The 23,837-nt window shown below is 35.2% G+C and overlaps 1 protein-coding gene across 3 annotated transcripts in view; it reads left to right on the forward strand.

Moving 5' to 3' along the window:
- The window catches only part of VDAC3 (voltage dependent anion channel 3), a 1,015,607-nt gene that overhangs the window by 327,606 nt on the left and 664,164 nt on the right, over positions 1 to 23,837 (forward strand). For all 3 annotated transcript variants that reach the window (XM_044082980.1, XM_044082982.1, XM_044082981.1), the window contains one exon: positions 23,152 to 23,304. In XM_044082980.1, coding sequence (XP_043938915.1) covers positions 23,152 to 23,304 — 153 coding nt within the window. The remainder of the gene's footprint in view (positions 1 to 23,151; positions 23,305 to 23,837) is intronic.

Consider the following 23,837-nt stretch of genomic DNA (forward strand, 5'->3'; position numbering starts at 1 on the left):
AGTACCATAGATCTATCCATGTTACTTCCCTGTCAAAAAAACTCCAGTCAATTACTACAAAATCCTTAAGTTTGTACAATATCCCCTACGACACCCCTTATTAGATGGTGATATTCATCCTAACCCTGGCCCCAATACTAATACTCACAATAACCCCCACAATCAAACATTTCCTATTTCTACTACCCCTAAAAGACCAGCTAACTCCCTCCTTATAGCTCACCTTAACATCCGCAGCATAAACAATAAAATTACCCACCTGCATGCACTATTACAGGTGCACTCATTTGACATTGTATTACAGAAACATGGCTAAAACCCTCTACTCTGGACCAGGAGATTACCCCTCCTGAATATAATATCCCAAGATATGACCGCAAAATTAAAAAGGGTGGAGGAGTAGCCATTTTGTATAAATCTGAACTCCAAGTGTCATCCTTCATTTTGCCACTACCCTCAGATACCAATGCAGAAACCCTTACTGCCAAGCTAAAAATCAATAACTCCAAATCTGTCTACCTAATTGCACACATCTCCCTCCTGGAAATAACATTAATACACTTGAAAACATACTTAGTCACCTATCTAACCACCTACCTCAGGAAACCATTGTATTAGGAGACTTTAATATAGACTGGACAACATGTAGTTCTCCCAATCCTACCAATCACATAAATCTACACAATTTCTCACAGATAATAACCACCCCTACTAGAATCCATAAGCCAAGCAACAAGGAAACCACCCTAGACTGGATTCTTCTCAACAGCCATCTTGATACTTATAAACCAGGAACCCGTCCCGATGATATCAGTGACCATATGCTAACCCATATCATTAAACAAAAAATTCATAGCCCTAACACTAATAATTTTAAATCCTCCCTTTCCAAAAAATTATTTAAGCCAGACAGTTTCCAAAATGAACTAAAAGCATGTGACTGGTCATCTGTCTCATCTTCAACTTGATGAAGCAGTGACCTTCTTTAATACTAGATTCCTTCAAATCCTAGATTACCATGCCCCCATTTGATCATCCCGAATAAGAACCAAAATTGCCCCCTGGCTTACAAAACATACTAGGCAAAAGATCCTCCTCAGAAATAAGATTTGGGCCAAATGGAGAGCCTCCAAAAGTCCATCTGATCACCTTTACTTTAAACAGTTAAGAAATGCTACCAAGAAAGACGTTCTCAGACAAAAAAAGATTACTACCTTAACCTTCAACAAACCCACCAACAAAAGCCACAAAAATTCTGGACAGGCATTAACAAACTTCTTAAAACAGGCCACTCTAAATCTCCTACCCCTTCAGGATTTAACCCTAGTAACTCTAACCTGATACCTTTAATAATTATTTTACGGGAGCCATTCTAACCCTAGCTAATACTTTACCACCCATCACCACTACACCATTACATACCAATAATACTTTAACTCCAACCTTTCATATTCAACCTGTACCCACATCCCTCATTTGCAACCTCCTTCAAAAACTTAAACCATGCTCCCCTTCTGCTGACTTTCTTCCAGCAGAATTCCTGCAAATTGCAGCTAAAGAAATCGCCTATCCCATCTCCATCCTTATAAACAGAGCAATTTTAGAAAGCAAAATCCCTTCCATATGGAAATTATCTCACATCATCCCTCTACACAAAGGTGGATCATCTACCGAGCTCTCCAACTTTCGGCCTATCGCCTTACTCTCTCCAATAGCTAAAATAATGGAAAAGTGCATACATAAACAACTACTTGCCCACCTTCTCCATAACAATTTACTTGCAGACTGCCAGCATGGTTTTAGACCATTTCATAGCACAACTGCCCTGCTATAATTTTCTGACTCCATAAACAAAAATCGTAATAATAATACTTTCTCCTCTGCACTGTTTATTGACCTCTCAAAAGCCTTCGATATGGTGAAACATAACTTGCTTATTGACATACTAAAAGCCCAGTCACTCGATACACAAGCACTACATTGGTTTAAATCCTACCTTGAAAACAGACAACAAGCAGTACTTTGGGACAATACTCTTTCTACTTCCCTCCCTGTGAACATTGGAGTACCACAAGGCTCTATATTAGGATCCCTTCTCTTTTCATTTGTTCAGCCAAGTCCATAACCTCTCTCCAGTCCCTCAATCAAACTGTATTTAACAGTGTTGAAAGTTGATTTATGCAACACTGTCTCCTTTTAAACCCCAAAAAAACAAAATTACTGCTCTTTGCTCCTACTCATAAGTCACCTCATCCACACTTCACAGTCACCTCTAGCAATGGAACTAACATATCCCCTGACACTACAACCCCGTCTACTGGGAGTAACAATTGATAACAACCTTAGCTATGATGACCATATTAATACTACTATAAAGTCTTTCAACAAAAAACTAGGCACCCTTTACAGAATCAAACCCTTCCTTACCCCTTCAGCCAGAATTACTATTGCCCAGACTCACCTAATCTCTACCCTTTTCTATGCTTCTGCAATATATACCAACCTATCTAGAAACAACCTCACCAAACTTTCTACTAGTTACAATAGCATAGCCAGATTTGCCACTGGCACCCCTTTCAGAACTCGCCACTGTCATAACCTCAAACAACTGGGATGGTTAGAACTGCAGAACCTACTACTTTGTCAACAACTTATCACCCAAAAGATCCTTTATCACCCTAATAATACCCCAGTCCTTACTAAGCTGATTAACCCGTACAAAAATCTTGCAACTCTACGCTCAGCTAACAAAATTCTAGTCTCCACTATTAAATCTAAAAACAAACGTGGGGACTCACTTTTCACCAACACAGTAGGAAAATGAACTTTCATCTCTTGCTTCCACTCATCTCTTTAAAAAGCATCTTAAAGAATATCTTAAAAATCACTGGCTTTGTCCCTGCTGTAACCCAGACTGATATACCCTGACTGTTGTCTCCTTCCCCTTTTTGCTCTCCTTACACTTCTATACGCCACTGTTCTATGTCACATACCTATAAACTTTTTTTTTTTTTTTTTTTTTTTACAATTTTTTTGATCGCGCGCTCTCAAATTTTTGCTCACATTATTTGATCTTCGTGTTAACCTACTAAGGACTCTAACTTATGTCAACCTCAATGTAACAATGTCCTGTAATTTGTTTTGACTATTACTGTATATTGTAATCTTTGTCACTGCTAATGCTTGTAGCTTTTCTCCCCGGGCCTCTACTGAAAATGGACATATATCCAGTTAGACTAGCCCGGTCAACAAATGTAAAATAAATAAAATAATAAATAAATAAATAAATCTAGTTGCTCCTTCATTTGTTGTTTATCCATTTACATATGTTCTTGTATTTGGAATGAATCTTGACCATATATTTCTATTTTGTAATTCTTTGGTCTTTGCATTGGCTTGTCTGTCTGATTTTTAACTTCCTCGCATTTATTGAGCGTTTGCCATCGCATGCATTTTTATTCTTTCCTTATATTTCTCTTCTCTTTCTGGTATTTTTCCTTCACTCTTGTGAAACCTGTCTTGTAGTACCTTGTTTATTCAATCTTTAAAATCCTTCATATTGCAGGAATTTATAGGGAAATGGTAGTATTGTTCAATCTGTAGACCTTTTAATGGTGAATATCCAGTGGTGCGTGATCCTATATAGTTATTGAGTGGGAGTCAAGTATGCTAACATTCTTGTTGCTGTTTGTAAAGCATCTGTCTAATCTTGCCCAGGAGTTGTGTGTTAGAGTAATAGGATATACTCTGCCTCTTGTATCTGGTTTCAGGGTTATATCCATTAAGCCAAAGATTTGAAAATGCTTGGAGCCTCTACTTTGCACCCTCTAGTGCTTAGAGCCTCCTGAAATATTGTTTGTATTTGTAATTGCATCCCAGTCCCCAACTGTGAATGCAATACTTTGCTGAAATGTTAACATTTCCCCCAATATAACCATTATTTTTTTTTTTTTTGTTTAGCCAACTTTGGGGGGTGGGTGGAGACGGGTTTAACCTCGCTAGCTCCTTTTTATCTACCACATACCTCCCTCATTTGTCCTTTATTACCTTCTGTGTCTGAAACTGTCCTCTTTTTCTTGTTTAGTTAGCCCTCTTTTCCTTTCCAGACATGACTCCCACAATATATCCTCCCCTTTTATTCACCCGAGTTAATCTTTCATGTTCTGTTATTTAATTTTGTGTCTTGCAGTAATGCAATATGTACATCACTTTTAACTATATAATCGTAACTATGCCTCTCAGATTTGCCCAGTTACATTCCATCTCAAATATCCAGTCATTTTAAATGTTTTTTCTCCCCACAGCTTCACTTTCCAGTGCCCTTTTTTCCATTTTTCCCTAGTTTTCTTTTAATCTCCTTTTAGGGCCATACATTCATACCAACCTAACTTCTTCCCCACTCCCAATTTTGTACTGATTGCTGTAGATTGACCATCCTCCACTGTATACCTCTCGCACATCGAGCTAAGTACAGGTTATGACCTGCTCTGCTGCTCCCCTTGAGTTTCTGTACTTAGGCTTCTATAGCATACTGAATATTCCACCATGTTCATCTAGCAACCCACTTTTTGTATCTCCCCCTATTTACTTCAGCATCAACCGTTTGTTAATCCCTTCCATTATGGTTTTTTTGTTCCCCTCAGTCCCTCTGGTCAGTTTTAAGTACTTACGCCATTGTAACCCTCATTCCCTAGTTGTCTTGTGTCCCTGTTATCTAACTCACAATATTTTTCATCATTGGACTCGTCACATTTGCATCTTATCTTTTATTTGCTCTGATTCGACCATGCCTTGCTTATCTTGTTTTCTGCAAGTGTGCCGTAATTGCCTTTCGCCAGTCTGTATTTATACTCTGCTTCTTGAAAAGTGATTTAAAATGAATGATGATTAATCACAGTCTTGTTTTACTTCTGATAACTGCCGACTGCAGCTTCTGTGTTGGTGCCTAATTAAATTCAGATGTTTGTCAGATGTGCTAAATGCTCAGTGCCTTGTAGAATAAAAGTCTGGTTAGTGCACATAAACTTTGCAGACTATTAACCTTTTCAGAAGTATGTTATTACTTTCCTGAGCAGAACTACATAACTTGTCCATATAACAGACGAAAAGTACAACACCATAAGTTTACAGCTTTAATGTCTTCATGTTGGATCTGCTCAGAGCTGCTTATTGGAGAATACCTTTCATGCTGTATGAGAAGCTAACAAAAGATCAGATTATATCTCATGCATGCATTCTTGTGACAACAGTCTTTGGGAACTCTCAAAGTCATTACTTTGGTATTTTCTGATGTCATACAGTCTGTTTATTAAACTTTTAGGGAGTCTTTCCTGTTTGAGAATGTTCGTGTAAAAACTGCCTTTTGATACCCCCGCACTTGTGTCGTGCAGTCTGTTAATAAGCTCCTTTGTGTTCTTGTTTCAAGGTGAATTACATGACAGTTCAGTAAGTTGTTTTTGCCTCCAACTCTATTCCTTCCTTGCACCTGCATCTTGGGAATTCCTTATCTGTAATCCTTGAAGCTTGCATTAAACAATGAACATTCAGCTTATCCTTATCAGCATTTTTCTCAAGCTGTACCAACATGTTACACTTACAGATGAATGCAGTCATCTTTAGCTGAGAACAGTTTAACCCTTTAATTAAAAAAAAAAAATATATATATATATATATATATATATATATATATATATATATATGCTAGCAAGCAGAAATGTATGCATCTAACTTGACTATATTATTCCTACATATGTTACAGCAATAGAAGTGTATATGCATCTAACTAGCAAACATAAGTACATGCATTTGTAAGTCTCTAAATATATATCTAACACTTCTACTCAGTGTTACATCACTGCTGTTTTGAAAGTCTCCCACATTCATCCCTTACCAGCAGTCATTTTCCCTGGCTCTGGTTTGTCTTATCTGAGGTGTAAGCAAGACAGTAAAAATATAACCCTGGTCTTAAATTTCACTTTTTGTTACTTAAGCCTTCTGCCTTTTAATTTTGATAAACTTCCCATTGCCTTTCTCTCTCTAAGTTCTATTGGAAATTTCTCCCCCTTCCAGCTCTTTTATTTTTCTTTAAAACCCACATCCAGAAATTCTCATCTTTACTGTACATGTCATTGTTCTTTATTCTCCTCCTACATTCATAGAAAATCATCCTTTCATTTCATTGTCATTTAACTTTCAATTTTTGTTGGGATCCCCAAGCAGTTCCTTTCTGGGTTGTCCACTTCATGTTGGATAGCTTAACCTGATGAAAAGGATCCAAGATCTTTAACTTCATGTCTCATTTTTGTCTCGTTCTTCTTGCTCGCCTAATCAGTAGTCCAACTTAATTGGATAAATTCCCCATTCTATTTAAAGTGTCTGTCATCTTCCACTCTTCCCCAGTAGCATCCCCCTAATTTTACTAGACATTTCTGTCCCCCTCTCTATTCCTGTCCAACCTTTTTTAAGTTAGACTTTGCTCTGGAATCCTATCGCTTTCTAAGACAAAAGGAGCGAAGACCTTGTTTTCCCCTTAAATAAGCTATTTTAATGTCTTGTTGTACAGCACTACTTATTTTAGTGATTTTTCTGCTTTTCGTTTTAGATTGCTTGCCCTTATTTGCTAGTCTTAATAAATCCATGTTATGTATGCTCAACCCCTCCCTTTTCTTTTTGCTAAAAATGGCACTAAAAACATGTTACTGGTCTAAGAATCTCCTCCTGCTACATTAACACCCCTCTCATGAGCAGCCAATCTGTGCTACTACCTTTTGGTTCATTTAATATGTAACGTTACTTTCAAACTACTGCTTATAAGATTTTTTTTCACTGTTTCTTTATGTTGAACATTTTTACTGTAATTAAAATTAGTCTATTTTCCATACTTAATAATTTTTGAAACTGTATACTAATATTTTTAAAATTGCATTAGTTGGTGATAATGTTATAGTCCACTGCATAAGAATTTCTTTCAGGTCACAGTTCATCAGAACCCAAGTCTCTGCATTATATCTGTCCCCTTCATATTGTTCGTAGGGTTGCCACCTTTTCAAATGCCCAAAGTGGGGAATTTTTGTAGAAATGTGAGATTTTGCAGGACAACATGTACCCATGGTCAGTGCAAAGAACAGAAATGTATGTTTTTTGTTAAAATAAAGGCTTATTCCTGTAGCATTTGACTTGCTTATGCTATTTCATATAACATTTATGTATTTCAGATACAAAATAACTGTTTTATGCAACTATTAAAGAAAACATGGGAAATATTTTTGTCCTGAAATCTCGGGACATTTGCCATCTTTTTAGTATTTTTTCACAGGACACTGCCCAAAGAGGGACTGTCCCTCGCAAAAAGGGACAGGTGGTAACCCACCGTAAATGGCTTATTCCTACTGTTTAATGCCTTTCTAAAGTGAAGCACTCCCATTTCTTTTTCTGGCTGCTAGTTTTCTCTGAAGTGGGGAAAAAAGCTTTGTTGGAAAACTGGGTTTGGATGTTTTAGACCTGGTGTTCAAGCCAGATCTGATTGGGTTGTCAAAATTGATTGCGACTGCCAGAAAGTCTTCCGCCAGACACTAAGTGAAAGTTTCTCCAGTTAAGTAGACAGGAATCCATTGTCACCCCATTCAGTTAGCTTACACATCAGCGTTATGTATCTTAAGACAACTTTATGCTATAGGCCTCCATTATTTGCTGATCTTCGTGTTTCACTGTTGTGGTCATTACATTTGGGTAATCCGGCTGGCAGGTTGCCCTCAGTCAGCCTGAATTCCAAAGTCCTGGGTCCTGCGTCGGCTGCTGTCGCCCCTTCCCTGACATCAGGGGTATAAAAGATGCGGCAGACGCCATTTTCTTTAGTCTTACACTTTAAGTGAAAGTTTCTCCAGTTAGGAATCCATTGTCACCCCATTCAGTTAGCTTACACATCAGCGTTATGTATCTTAAGACAACCTTATGCTACAGGCCTCCATTATTTCCTGTTTAAGGAATATTTATTTATTTATTTATTTACATTTGTTGACCGGGCTAGTCTAACTGGATATATGTCCATTTTCAGTAGAGGCCCGGGGAGAAAAGCTCCAGGAAATAACATACAATGTAAGAAAAACATAGAGACAGTCCCATGCAGCAATAATTATGACATCAAAAACAGTTTTAAACAGCTATAATTATAACAGAGAGTTATATTATAAATTCTATGTAAAAATATAGAAGAATAAAACAATTTTTTTTTTTGTCTTGGTTGTTGGTCTGTCCTGACTTTGGTGAGGGTAGAGTTATGACACTGCATTGGTCAGTCAAGCAGCTCTTTTAAATGAGTGCTGTACTTCTTGACCACCTTTGCAGGACCCCTTCCCTCCGTGGAATTTGAACTTTATGATAAGATTTATCAAGCCTGTTTTCAAACCCACTAGTTTTGTGACATTGAAATTTTCTTAGAATATGCTTTTTCCTTTGGCTGTCAACTGTGCAAGCTGAAGTTTTGATCTGCAGGCCCTTCTTTGTAGAGGTCAGGTTTTCCTTCATATCGCCTCTCATTGCTCCCTAAGGGAGGGAGCACATCACCTCCTAGATATTCCACCATCAGCTCAGGTTTCATTTGAAGTAAGAAACACTTTGCTGTGGAGATGGAAAGGCTGGCAATCACCAAGCAGTCTCACTCGTAGTGGAATATCATGTCATCCACATTCTTTGCTAACAAGCAGTTATTACCTTTTGTAAAGTACTACTGTTAAGGTTACTGTACTTAAAAGTGTGGCAGCTTCAGTGCTTACTTCTAAAAAGTCTCCATTACAGACACTTGTGCAATAGCCATTTAATTCTTGTTCCCCACTTTTACCAAGCATCATTCCCCTTAAATATGACACTGTAAAAGAATTGGATGTCTGTAGTACTTCTCTGTTTCACCTTTGTTGTTCTGCACCCCCCCCCCCAAGTTTCGATGCAACGGACACTTTTTTGCAGTTCTGTGAGGTCTCTGTGTTAGTTCCTTGATACCCTTCTGCTGCCCTGTTATGCTTGGACAGTCTTGTTGTCCATTGGCCGTTGCACTTTCTTTTTTTTTTTTTTTTTTTAAAACAAGTTTATTGTTTTAACATATAAGAGAAATATCATAACAATTTTATACAAATAATTAAAAATAGGTATTATTATAATATTCAACAAAACAACTAAAGTATTTACAAAGACATCCACTACAATCAGATCAATTAATTAAACTAAAATACTGTGCTATTGAAATTAGAATTTTTTTAACAAATTTTGTAAATTATCCCATACAATAAAATGTGATGTTTTTCTAGTTGTTCTCATTCTAATTGTGCTTATTTCCATATGACACATTATATTCATAACATTTTTAAATTCATTGAACGAAGGAGGTGTATCTGAAATCCAATTTCTAGTTATTTTCCTAGCCACTGCTAGGATAGACCATAACAAGGGAAGCTTAATCTTTTTAACACATTGAGGTACAGGTGTGTTGAATAATATAAGAGACTTAGAAATAATGAAATTATCTGTAAAAAGAGCTTGCACAAATTCATTAATTGACTTCCAGTATTCTTTCAACTTCATACAGTCATAAAACATATGAGCCCAGTCAGCATTAATTTCTACATTACATCTCTTACATAGATTATCTTTATTATTAATTTTATTCATCACCAAAGGTGTATAAAAAGATCTATGTAAAAATTTCCATGTATAAAGTCTCCAGACATTGGAAGATGTAGTTCTATAAGCAGATTCCAATATATATTGTTTATCTTGTTGAGTTGGTGGGTCCCCATTAATAGAGGTGAAATAATTCCAGTATGAATCTACATTGTAAAAAGTTTCTTGTCTGATAATTTTATGTATATATGAAAGTTTACCTTTATCAGAAACTTTATGCTGTAAATTTATTATCAAGTAATCAATCAGTTTTGGAATAGATTCTTTAACTGTTATAGACATTAGATCTATTCTATCAATGAGATGTTGTCTAAAGATCTGAACCTCTAACCAGCAAGTTTCTCTTAGATCAAATTCTTGTTTTAAGAAATCTAGATTTTTAACTTTATTATCAGATATCAGCTGATACCAGTACTTTAGATTATTATCTATAGCTAAATGAGCTCCTTCAGAAGTAGATGACATAAGCATACCCTGAGTATAAATTATAGGGAATACAATAAAATTCCATTCCCTATACTTAGGGTGCATGAATATAAAGTTACGATAACTAATAATAATATTTAATGGGTAACAGACCATATGTTTAGGTGTAATAGGTGAAGTACAAAATTCCTTTAGCAACCACAACATGGAGTTATTTATAATCATATTTTTATGTGTTAAGGAGATTTTCATGAAGTGCATACTAATTAGCTCCCAATAATCTTTCCATTTTGCGACATATGACCGATCTATTAATAAAGTAATAACTTTTATAATAGAAGAGATAATATATAAATTAAAGTCTGGAAAAGAAATACCCCTTGAGACCAGCTATTAGTATGTTTCTTTAATGCAATCATAGGTCTATTAGGTGCCCATAAGAAATTTAACATTAGTGTATTCAGTTTCTTGATAGTTATTTTTGTAGGTGAAAGTATTATTGATTGTATTAAGTATAAAATCTTGGGGAATATTATCATTTTAATAATTGTAAGTCTCTCCTCCATAGTAAAAACATATTATTCCAGGTATTAAAAGATTTTGTATATTAAGAAAACAGGTATTATAGTTATTATATATAATAGATTTAATATCTTTAGATAGTATTACACCTAAATAAGTTATCTGACCTGAGTTGGGTACATATTTAGTAAAATCACTAATGAGAGTATTTTTCGTGTATATATAGGTAGTATTTTAGTTTTTTCTTCATTGAATATTAAACCAGAAATACTTTTAAAATTCATCATTTTATCAAATAAAGACTGCATAGAAGAATTAGATCCTGCTGATGTAATTAGAACATCATCTGCAAAAGTTGAATTTTTGATGTTGTATTTTCTTCTATTTCAAAACCCTCTATGTCAGTACTGTTTCTAATCAAATTAGCCCAAGGCTCCATTACTAAAGTGAATAATAGTGGAGAAAGTGGACATCCTTGCTTTGTACCTTTAAGAATGGGTATTTTTGTGAAACATATGTTCCTACCTTAATATAAGCCAGCGTTCCTTTGTATAAATGCTCAATTAAATTTACAAATGCATCAGAGAAATTTGTGCACTTCAGTAAGGTAAACAGATAGTCCCAACTTACTGAATCAAATGCTGAACCTATATCAAGACTAATAAGTGTTAAATCTTTCTTTTTCCTATTTGCAAAATCAATTAATGTTAAAGTTCTTCTTATATTATCAAAAGTATTTCTATTTACAATGAAGCCCGTCTGATCTATGTCTATAATGCCGGGATAATTGTCTTCAATCTATCAGCAAAAATACTCATAAACATTTTATAATCAACATTAAGTAATGAGATGGGTCGATATGAAGAACATCTAGTTGGATCTTTATTAGGTTTTAAAATTGGTGAAAAATGTATATTGCCAAGATGGGGGGGGTTATTAACTCAGTTTGGGCCAGAATAAAAACCTTATGTATTAATGAATATGTAGTTTTAGAAAGGATTTTATATATCTCTGGTATAATACCATCATTACCCGGTGCTTTGTTTGATTTAAGCTTATTTATTTGTGTAATAACTTCTGTATATGAAATACTCTTGTCCAATAGTTTAATCTGTTGTTTATTAAGCTTTTTATTCATGTTTGTGGTTATAAACTCCTTTATTTTATCTTTAGGTTCCATGTTAATGTTGTTATGGTTAATCTTGTGAAAGTGATTTCTAAATTCATCCAGTATTTCTGGTATACTAGAAACATTCTTCTTTTCCTTAGAGAAAAGATTTCTTTGATATGGTTTTGTTTATTCAATCTTTTGTTTTATTTTTAAGTCTATGTAAGTATTTGGGGCTTATTGAATAGGACAAAACTTGTATTTCTCTAAAGTTATTTTAACTTGATGAGTTAAAATTTCTTTGTATTTCTCATTTAGTTTGTTTATTTCTTCAATAACTTTCTTGTCCATAATATTTTCTTTATTATTATGTTTATAAGAGTCTAGTTTACTTTGAATATCTAACAATTCCTTATCCCAAGATTTCCTTTTGTTATTATACCATCTGATACTTTGTCCATATAGATATGATTTTAAGGCATCCCAAACATAGACAATGGAGACTTCAGGAGTATTATTTATGTCTAGAAAATGTTGTACTTCTGAAAGTATATATTCTTTATAGTCTTTTAGCTGAGTTAAGTATGCTGGTATCCTTTTGATCTGAACATTATGAGTATTTTTATCATGAATTCAAAAACAATTGAGTTATGATCAGATATAGGACATGAAATGATTTTGGAATTAATTAAATCTGTTACCATCTGGTTAGAAATAAAGACCCTATCTATTTTTGAATAAGTTTTGTATCTGTTAGAAAAAAAGGTGTATGGTAATGATTTTGACTCTATCTGATTATTAATATCATTCAAATGATAAGAATTAGCAAAATCATTTAAATGTTTTGCATTAGATGTAATTCTTCTTTTCTTTATAGTGGTAGTATCACTTTCATGTAGTATACAATTAAAATCACCAGCTAAAATAATATCCCCTATAGAGAATATGATCTTATCAGTATGATGTTTCACTGTATTAATACCAATTCCAGGTATCCAGTATACATTAATTAAAGTGTAAGTCTTCCCATTAATTTGTATTGTAACCATACAAAACATTCCTTTGTCATCCTGATAAGACTTAATGGTTTTAGGAATGGGCATACTTTTATTCCATAAAATAGCCACTCCTCTTTTTTTCTGATTGTGCTCTGAACTAACCAATACTGCATACTTATTAGTGGCTAGTTTATCAATATCTTTTTTCAAGAGATGGGTTTCTTGCAGGAAGACTAGATTGGCCTTGTGTAGATTAATGTATCTTATTAGGCTTGCCCTTTTACACGGATTATTCAATCCATTAATGTTTAAAGAAATTCCTTTTAAAGATGTCATTTGGCATTTTTAAAACTCAAGAATCTTATGATCGAAATAACAAGATAAATAATGTTACATCTCCTCTTTTAGGTGTACCTTTAAATATAGCTGTATTTATTAAATCTCTTATGGGATTTTGTATAGGATTCAATTTTGTTTGTAGTGACAATGAGTGTACAAAATATATTGTGGATGTCAAAACTATATACATATAACAATGAACAAGTGAAAATAATGTAAGGATTAAACCTTGCATCCCGCCTGGAGTTGAAAACTCCAACTTAGAGCAGTATTTACTACTCAAGTTAACCCCTACCCTAAGCAGCAGTACCTCAGCTACCACCTTATCAATTTAATACTAGTTATATTTAACTGAGGTTAACAGTTTTCAATTCAATTATCTATCAAGACAAAACTACACATTTGGTAAAACAGCATCATATAAACTAAAATAAACTTTTTTTTTTTTTTTTAAAAACTGTTCATACTATTATATAGATCTATGTAATATATAACACTTGAATTCTAATAGCATTCAAATAATCTTAATGTTAGAAATCAAGAGGAGAGAAAATTATGTTCTAACATTCATTTAAATCAAAAACTTTGGCTAATATGATTCAGACATTACATGCATTAAGATGCATCTATTTTCTGTTATGTGAATTCTATCAACAGCTTCCAAAAAAATCTTGAATTGTTTGTATATGAGCATTTACTTAAACTCATTATTGTCAATAGAGTAAAATATTGTATTCATAAAAATTATTATAAATCATATTGCATAGTTATGCAGATTCTCAGAAACACCTGCGTTATTACCTAAAAAAAAAAAAAAAGCCATCACACACATAAACAGACACATACATATACACACACACATATACACACACACATACATATACACATACACATATATACATAGATACACACACACACACACACACACATATATATATATATATATATATATATATATATATATATATATATATCTGATCTCACTGAGTTGTGTGTTAGTAGAGCACTATCCTACTTGCTGTCCCTAGAATAAATCTGTCTGCTTTATACAAAATAATGCACAGCAAACACATATTGGTAACCAGATTTTACAATCATGCTAACCTACTGCTTTAAAATATATCACATGACATTTCTTCCAGAATAGAGTTATAAGATTATTTATGTTAATCAATCAGATGAATTAAATGAGTTATAGTAAAGTATATGTTTGGAACACAAATTTTTAACACAGATTATTATGCTGCTGTTAAGTAGATTTTCAAAAACATTTAAATAAATGTTTCATTTTTTATGTCTTCTAAAATAAGACATTTACTTACTACAAGAAACTACATCATTTAAACTCATTATAACTGACATATTTTATGAACAAAGTATTTTTCCTGAATCTGTGGTGTCTCAGTGTGATAACCTTGTCAATGTTTATACTAACTGCTTTCAGTTTCTCTGTGAGAATTCTGTGATTTGAAGATTCTGAGGTAACTCAAGGACATTGTGCATAAGACAGCCCACATCCCAGATTGTCTCTCTTAACTTATTAAAAACTAGTGACAAACATTCATTTAGCAGTGTAAATGCATCTAAACATGACAGAACCTCCACAATGTATTCCACAGATCATCACAGCCTCTATGCAAGTGAAATTAAACTCAAAATTACCAACAAGCAATAAAACTCAGCATTCTTCTCCCAACTCAATTTTCATACAAATCCTATTATTCACTGTGCCCACACAGTCTTAAGCATTTCTATATATTAATAAAGAAAAGAAAAAGAGAGTAGAAAATAAAAGGGAGTGAGGCAGAAATAAAAAAATGTAAGAGAAAGCTGTAAGAAGTATATACAATGGAATGTTACTTACTGTTTATATTAATAGAGTTAAAAATAAAACATATTATTTACTCTTATTTAGTTCTGATTATTATTAGTTAAAGCATGACAGATTATTTACAAACAAGCATAAGCAGTATAATCAAGAAAGTATAATTAGAAATAGCATTTGAAGAACTTATAAACTTTTACAAGAAATAAATGTTATTATTCTATTAATGATATTTTCATTACTGTTCTCTCCCTGCCCTCCCCCACCCTTTACCCACTACATAATCTAAATAGAATGTCATTGTTTAAACAAAGAAAATAATAAAAGAAGAAGGAAAAAAAAAGGTAAAGATAAAAAAATGTATCAAATTACTAACCTTACTTTTTTCAGAAAGAAAAACAAATCGAGTCACAGCCTGCCATTAAATCCTCAGTCATTTTGACTGGTTATGAAACAAAACATTTCTTTGCACATAGGTTCATAGGTTCATAGGTTAGTACTAGGCTAACTGCCCTTGCGAGCCATTGTAAGCCTAGACAATTATCCCTTGTGAGACTCAAACCCTGCACCTTCTGTTTGTAAGGCAAACACCTTAACCATTAGGCCACCCTCCCACCCAGAGAATAACTTTGATTAAATCTTTTCCAAAATATTTGTGGCTTTCTGGAAATGCAGGAACTATATTCAAAAAGAGTAATAATGAACTAAAATGATGAGAGAGAAAAAAAACATATAACAAATCATTTGTTTTTTAGTCTCTTCTTCTTCTCTGAAGTCTTCCAGGAAGCTTCAGTTGCCAATCTCTTTAATGAAGAACTAGCCCATTCCATTTCTTCTATTTTATCCAAAATCCTTTTTTCTTTGACAAACAGTAAAGCAGAGTCTAAATCATCAAGACCTTAGGACCATCAGGAAGGAAGATTTTAAGCTTGGCAGGAAACAGAAGGTATGTTTTAAACTGTGCTTTTAAGCTCCCTTATTAGTGGCAGAAAAACTTTTCTTTTAGCAATTACCATGGAAGAATAGTCATTGTCAAAACGCACAGTTGTCTCATTAAACTTAACAGGAGCTTTAGCCCAAGCAGATTTAAGAACCATCTCTTTATCAAAAGATGATAGAAATCTAACTATAACTGATCTAGGATAGTTTTTGTTAGAGTTAGTATTAGCTATAGATCTATGTGCTCTTCGATACCAAAAGAGAATGCTTCTGGTAAATCTAAAGTTTTAGGGAGCCATGTTGTTAAAAAGAAGTAATATTGTTACCTTCAATATTTTCTGGCAGTCCAAAAATCCTAATGTTATTGCGCCTAGATCTATTTTCCAGGTCATCCAGCTTTGTTTGTAAATGTGTATTTTGTTTCAGCAGAAACTCAATGTTGATTTCCTGTTCTTGTATTTTATTTTCCATGTCATTCACAGCTTCTTCTATGCCTGTCATCTGGATCTTCTGTTGTTGCAGGTCCATATGTAACAAGTCTATTTGTTTTGTAGTTTTTTCTATGAAAGTGTCTATTTTAGTATCCATTTTATCCATCTTAGCAGTAAGTTGCTGGACTATAATTATCAGAGACTGAAGTTCTTTCTTGATGCTGGAGTCTTGAGAATTTGTCTTACTGGAACTCATTTCAGACTGATAAACTGACAGGAAAATTTCCAAAGTAATTTCTGACAGGAATATTATTAAGATTTCCTTTCTTTTTTAGATATAGTTCAAGAACTATATAAAACAAACATATTTAGAAAGAAAATTACTTCAAGAATTAATTTTTTAAGTAATTAATTCCTGTCAATGTAATGAAATTGGTGGAGCTGAAGAAATCTGCTGCTATCCTGTGTTCATCCTTGGCCACGTCCCCGGCCGTTGCACTTTCTAACTGTATAGATGTCAGATCTTCATTGCTTTTTCCACTGATGTGCAGAAGTGTGCTTGGTCTTTTTTTTTTTTTTTTTTTGGGATGGGTGGCTTGTCAACTTATGGGCTAGATGTGGTCGTATAGTTGGCATGAAATGCCACACACTTCTCTGGCAATAGATGCTGTTATTGCAGAGCACAGAAGCTTTTGAGAAAAAATGCCAAACGTTGGTTAGTGGAAATGAACCAGCAGTTAAAGTACCAAAGAAGATCCCCTTGTAAGTCAGTAAACGAAAAAACTATTTTCTAAGTCAGCAAGAATGTTGCTGATATTTATATTAACAGTGCCTAATTGTAAAGCAGTACATGGTTTCTGTAGCATTATTTACATTTACAAGCAGTGTGCTTAATTGTGGGAAAGAAAGCATGTGCAGCCAGGCACTCAGAAGTCCAGCATAAAGCCACAGTGCCAGTGTCCATGAGATTGCAGATAGGCCACATACGCCTACTGTAGTGCAGGGTGTGATTGTATAAGCAGCAGTTTTTAATGAATTGTTTGGATGTTTCATTGGATTACTGTTGCACTATTTTTCTTCAGTTTTAAACACAGGTAGTTGTGCTTATGAGATTACATGTGTATGTTTTGATCCATACATTTGTTTTGTAGTGTAACACAGGTACAAGCGCATGCATTTTTGTTAGTGTGTGTTAGCAGTTGTATGTATTTCACAGTTGATAATTTAACATTGCTCATTTTGATTTAAACTTGTGTGTTTTCCTTTTATTTTACTGTTGGAGTTGAGTTCTATCTTTGTCCTGTGATTTATCAGTGAACCAAGACAAGGAACAAAACTGATTACCATATGTACAAGATCTGTGTAGAACAATAGAAAATTCTTCATTTAATTCCATGCCTAAATTGATATATTGTTTATTTGAAGTGTTATACAGAGACGTTAATTGGACATATTTAACTTCAAAGTTGTATAGAATTATTATTAGTTACAAAACAAAATCTAATCAGAAATTCTGGAATTTTATTAATAAAGATTTTTCATTGTTTTTATGTAATGAGTCAAAAATAAACATACTATTTTCTATTAAGTTAACTTCAAATGTACAAAGTTGGAAAATTTTTGCATGGAAATTCTTGCATAGAGCCTTTTACACCCCTAATAAAATAGCTAGATTTAAAAATACTAATGATGCTATATGCTGGAGATGTTATCTAAAATGTAGTGCTGATTGGTCACATATTATATATGAATGTACACATATTAAGACATTTTGGGAGGATATTGGTGAATTCTTGCAAGCCATTTTTACTGATTCTTTCATTTTGTCAAGGTTAAATTTTCTAAATAAAATTGAAACCACTATTATGAAAAAGAAAGAACTATATCTTGTTTGGACTATAGTGGCTGTCTCAAAAAAATGCATCCCTAGGAAATGGAACTCCCCTATTATCCCAACAATTGATGATTTTCTCTCTCTATTGAAAAGAGGTAGCACTGTTGGTAATGAAATTCAAGGAAATGAGGATTTTTCTGAAGAAATGGACTAATAATCCTTGGGAGAAATTTCTCTCCCTAATAGCGATACTTAAAACTGTCACAATTTTATCTTCATAAGACCAGAGGAAACAAGAATACAGGTTATAATTTGTTAATTTTCGTACAATAATCTCCATAATTTGTCTGTGTATCTATGATTGTATTCCCTTTTGACTTTATCTGTTTTGAGGCCATTGTATATTTGTAAATAGTTCATACAATTCACTCTTATTTGATCTGTTAAATTCACTATTTATTGTTGTAAAAAGGATTTTGAATAAAATTATTTGAACAAAAAAGAAACAAAACTGCAGGACTTCATTCAGATTTTATCACTGAAAACTTGTGCAGCTAATGTGCATGATGACGTGATGCCACTCAGTTTTTTCAAGGGTCCTGTGCGATGTGTAGAGCTATTTCTTTGTTCTTGTTTTTAAATTTGATTTACTTATGTAGTTCAAGATTTGGCATCAACAGATGCTTTTGAAACTTGCTCTGTTTTTATTTTACTGTGTTTAAGCACTTAAACTTGATTGACAGTATGATTGACATTTTTTTGAATTACATGTACTGTCTGGCAAATGGTTTATTTCCATTTTACGTATGCTGTACTGTGTAACTTGATTTGTAGCTGGAAGTTTCTGCTCTTGGATGATTAAACTCAAAATAGGTTACTTTTGTTTTGTAAGAAATCTCATCTCCAGTAATGGAATGGTTTTCCTAGGGGCGGGTTGAATAGTTTACTTTTTTAGTTTAAACTAAACAGTTTAGAAAGAAACATTGTATACAGTAGCTTTATCATTACAGAGTTTTTGACAGACCAGGTTGACTTCCACTTAAAGGAACTACAATTTACCCTGAGAGTTGATGACCTTGTTTGGATGAGGCAGTTGTGCAGAGGTTAGGGTTGCCGGCTCACAGCAAGAGGTTTTCCGGTTCCATTCTCAGCTTGGGTGCCTTCTGTGCGGAGTTGCATGTTCTCCCGGCATTCGTGTGGGTTTCCTCAGGCTGCTCTGGTTTCCTCCCACATTCTAAAGACGTGTCTGGAGTGTTTCTTCAAGGGCCTCCGCTGAATATGGGCTCTGTCCCAGTTGGACTTTCCTAGTGCTAAGTGTTAAATAAATAAATTGTAGGGAATTCAGAAGATAATCCATGTTGAAAGAGGCAGAGACATAAAATTACTTTGAAAGGCCCATTTTGTCTTTTTTTTTTTTTTTGCTTCACAGATTCGGTTTTGATGGACTTTGCAGTGATTGATCTGTACCATAAATTTGTAAGTGTTCAATTTTTGAAATAGAGAGCCTGTGTGCAGAATAGTGCATTGAAACTACAGGACAGCTCAGTATCTGTCAGACCATCTGGTGTTGGTAGTTGCCTTCTGACAGAGAAGATGAACATTTACACTGCTATGGAAGGGGAAGAGAGAGGTCACAGATGTGCTAGAAAGGTTAAGTAGGCAGGGGAAAGAAAAAAAAAAAAGACCCAGAATGTAGAGAAACAAATCCGTGACATGAAGCATGGCTGGATAGTATTAGTATGGCAAAACTGCAGACAGAGATAAGAGATTGAAGGGTGGACATTTCTGATGTACTAGAAGTATGGGCCAGTGGCAAGAAGGTGAGCCATGACCATGCTTTCTTAGAGGTTGTTTGGGAATAAGAGCGATGGGAGAGGTGGAGCAGCAAAAGAGGGGCACCAGATGTAAGCTCAGACAGGCAGAGGACCACTACCTCATGAAAAGGGGAAAGGGAGTAGGCAGGGCCAGAACCTGGACTGTCCCTGGTGATTTAGAGGAAGGGAGGAGAAATGTTGCAGAATTTATAGTTTAACTTATTGGCCCCTAATACCTCGGGGCAGGAGGATGAGAGACTTGCAGACAGAATATAATGGTGGCCTAGGGGAAAGAGGTTTTTAATTAACGGGAGTAAATTTGCCTGGTGCAAACTGGGAATTTTAGAGCTTCATCTTAGAAAGTACAGACCATAGCTTTTTGATGTTGACACTTAATTGCTGGTAATCTCTTGCCAGTGAATTAAAGCTGATTAACCTATTCACCAACTTCAGACCCACCTTAATAAATCCTTCTTCAGACAGTCCTCTTGCAGATGCCATGCCAATCATATTACTTGCACCCCCCCATATTCCACGGATATGTACTTAATCATTGTAATTTTGCAAAAATTAGATTTTTCTTCAACATGGACTCCCTCTCTTTTCATATGTATCTGTAATGTAATGTTCCTTGTGCATTATTTTCTGCATAAATTGTTGTGTTGTATATTGTAAGATGTAGTAATGCAAGATTTCATTCTGAAAATGGCAACAACTTAAGACTGTGTTCATTGTTGCTGTATAACTGCCTGATGTAGATGTCGGTGCTTGATTGCACTTACCATAGCATTGTTGTACTGTAATTCATTAATATTAATCATGTGGAGCTTTACAACCCCCGCCCCACACACACACATACAAGCTGAGTTGGAGAATGGTCTAGGCAAATTAGTGCTTTACCACATTCAATTTTGAATAAAATAAAATGCTGCTGCATGAGTGTATCAGAAAGGAGAGAGAGAATTGTCTTTAATCAGAGTAGAGTGGGTTAAAGATGTTCAGCTAAAGGTGCCATTAGCCAGCAGTGATCACTGTGTGTTTGAGTACTGGATTCGCGTAAAAACTGAGACCGAATGATGTGTGGAATTTTAATGAGATTCCTTGATTTAGGAAAAGGAGGGTTGTAGAAAAATTAAGGGTTTGAAGTAAGTACACGGGAACAGGTCAAGAATGCAATACTCTGGCATACAGACTAGGATTTCAGGATGGGGTAGGAAGAGGTCAGTATGCCCACGTAAGAAGTTACACTAGTTGATTACACCAAAAGGAAGGGCATACGTGAGGTGGAAAGGAGGGAATTGAGGTGGCTGAAGTACAGTACAGAGAGCCAAGCAGAAGAACAGTAAAGAAAGGAAGGAAAACCTGCCCAGACTGAGCAAGTCTGGAAGAAAAATCAGAGTAAGAAAAAGATTTGGAGTAAATTCTTTGCTTCCCTTCAGAAAGACTAATCAAAATGAGAGTGCCATCCTGGGAGGGCAAAATAGGCAAAGGTGAGGAGGCCAACAGTGGACAGACTGGGTAGAGAGGAAGGAGTCTGGCAAGGAAGTGGCTCCCATAAGGGAGGATGAAGCACAGGGGCTAGTAAATCCGTCTGCTAGGGTCATCATTTTTTTTCTGTCTTCTAGACTGGTAGATTCCTTAACAGTGGTATTTAGTGACTTAGTGGTCAACGTGGAAGTGCCTGAGGACTGCAGGTGTGGTGCATATGAAGGGTAGCAGGAAAAAAATCCAGGGAGCTGCAGGGCTGTTGCAAACAGCAGTGGCAAGAAGGTCCGTAGAGAGATTACTGAAGGGCAGAATGTTTGCTTTCCTAGATGAGGACAGTATTCAGGACATGTGATTTGGGTTCATGGTCAGAAGAAGCTGGCCATCAAACTTGATCCACTTTTATGACAAGGTAGCAGGAGAAGTTGATAGGGGAGCACCAGTAAATGTGATCTACTTGGAGCTCACCAAAGCTTTTGGCTCAGTACCGCACAGGTGGCTACTTTGAAAGGTGAAGAGGATGGAGTAGGATTAAGTCTAAGGAAGTCTATTGCAGCAAGATTTATTGTTGGGATACAGAGGTTTTGTGGTGATGGGGAACAGTGTCAGGAATAAGGAAAGTGACTAGGACGCTATTGCAAGTGGTAGCCCTCGTTCCAGATCTCTTCCATATGTTTGTTTTGGGCATACCTGTGGAGAAAGAGGGAACAGGATAAACTCCTTTGGTTAGGATAGTAAGTTAGAAGTAGCAGTGGAGAGAGGATTTTAAGGAATGATTTGGAAAGCCTGACAGTAAATCCAAAAAGAGGCAGTTGAAGTTTTATTGCAGTCATGCTTAGTACTACACTGTGGCTGCAGTGACCTTGGTGTAAATTGTCATCTAGGTAGTGGAACTAATGGCAGCAGAGCAGAAAAGAGAGATCTGGGGTGTTGATCCTTTGGATTGGTCCACCATCAGCAAAATTAAGGTGTAGTAGCATAGAGCAGAATGCCTGGATCTCCCTGAGTGATGGGGGTGGGTGCCCTCAAAAAGCAAAAAGGTAATTCTACATCTTTACAGGATCTTGGTTAGGCCACAGTTTGAATATCATCGTACAGTGCTAGAGGCCTTACAAGCAAAAGGACATAAGACTTTTCGAAGGATTCCAGAAAAGTCTCTAGGAGGGTAATTCAGATGGAGACAAAAGCACATAACCAGAGGCTAGGAGACTGAGATTGGGGGAGCACAGTATGGATGCTCAGAATAGTGTCAGGGAGATGTGAAGGGGATGTCCTGAATACTAAGGACAAAGACGGGGGGGGGGGGCAGGAGCAAATATTAGGAACCAACAGTCTCTGGATCTCCAAATACTTCATAGCGAAGGTTGTGTATCTTTGGAATGGACCACCTAAATATGTGGTAGAGGGGAATCTGTGGGGAACAATGGGACAGGTGGAGAAGGGGGAGGTGAGAATGGAAGGGAAGGTAGAATGTTGAATATACTTAAAGGGTAATGAATTAGCCAGGCATATTGTCTATTGCTGCCAGATGTAAAGTTCCTGTGTAACCAGTTGAGAAATAGGGTTAACAGTTCATGGTCTGCTGCTGTGCTAGACTCAAGTCACTTAGGAAGAAAGTTATCTTTTTCAGTAGTTTTGGACAAGATATTATTGATTCTGAAGAAGCATTCTTTGTATATTTTGGATGTTTTACAGTACTAGTATTAGTATGTTGATTTATTTGTTTATTGTACACATCTTACTTTTTTTTTGTTTTAGGAATTTACTACCACTGGCTCTTCAAACACTGAAACAGGCAAAGCTTCTGGTAACCTGGAAACCAAATACAAGATGAAGGACCTTGGGTTGACCTACACTCAGAAGTGGAACACTGACAACACACTTGGGGTAGAGGTTGCTATGGAGGATCAGGTATGTTTCATGCTTTTCTGTAGGTGGAACTATATATAACATATCCTTTTTTAAACCTAGCCAGTGTACGGGCTCTGTCAAAGTCAGATTTGATAGTCTGATTAGACTTTTATCTTGAATGTAGCACCTCCATTTGCAGAGTTCCAAGCATGATCTAAAGTGGTACACTAGGAAGAAAACTTAATGTAAAAAATGTGATTTTAAAAATTGGTATTGGGTTATATGCATTGTGTAATGCAAATATTGCAAGCTAATACCATATAAAAATACAAATGTTATAAGATAAGCACCAATCCTTTCAACAGTATATTTTGCAGTGTGCACAAAAGTTGCAAAGAAAAAGACAACTGGATGAACAGGTGGAGGTAACTGAAACACTAAGGGGAAAGGTGGTGAGATGAGATAAACAAATGGGTACAGTTTGAATTACCAAGTAGAGAGAGAACAGCAGTTTAATGTGACTTCAAGGACCCATGTATGATAGGTGGAACATTTGCGCCTATCTTTATTTATGCATGTATGTGTGCTTATAT

This window comes from Protopterus annectens, chromosome 9.part0 (assembly GCF_019279795.1).
Source record: "Protopterus annectens isolate FY-2018-M chromosome 9.part0, PAN1.0, whole genome shotgun sequence".
Classification (NCBI taxonomy): domain Eukaryota; kingdom Metazoa; phylum Chordata; order Ceratodontiformes; family Protopteridae; genus Protopterus; species Protopterus annectens.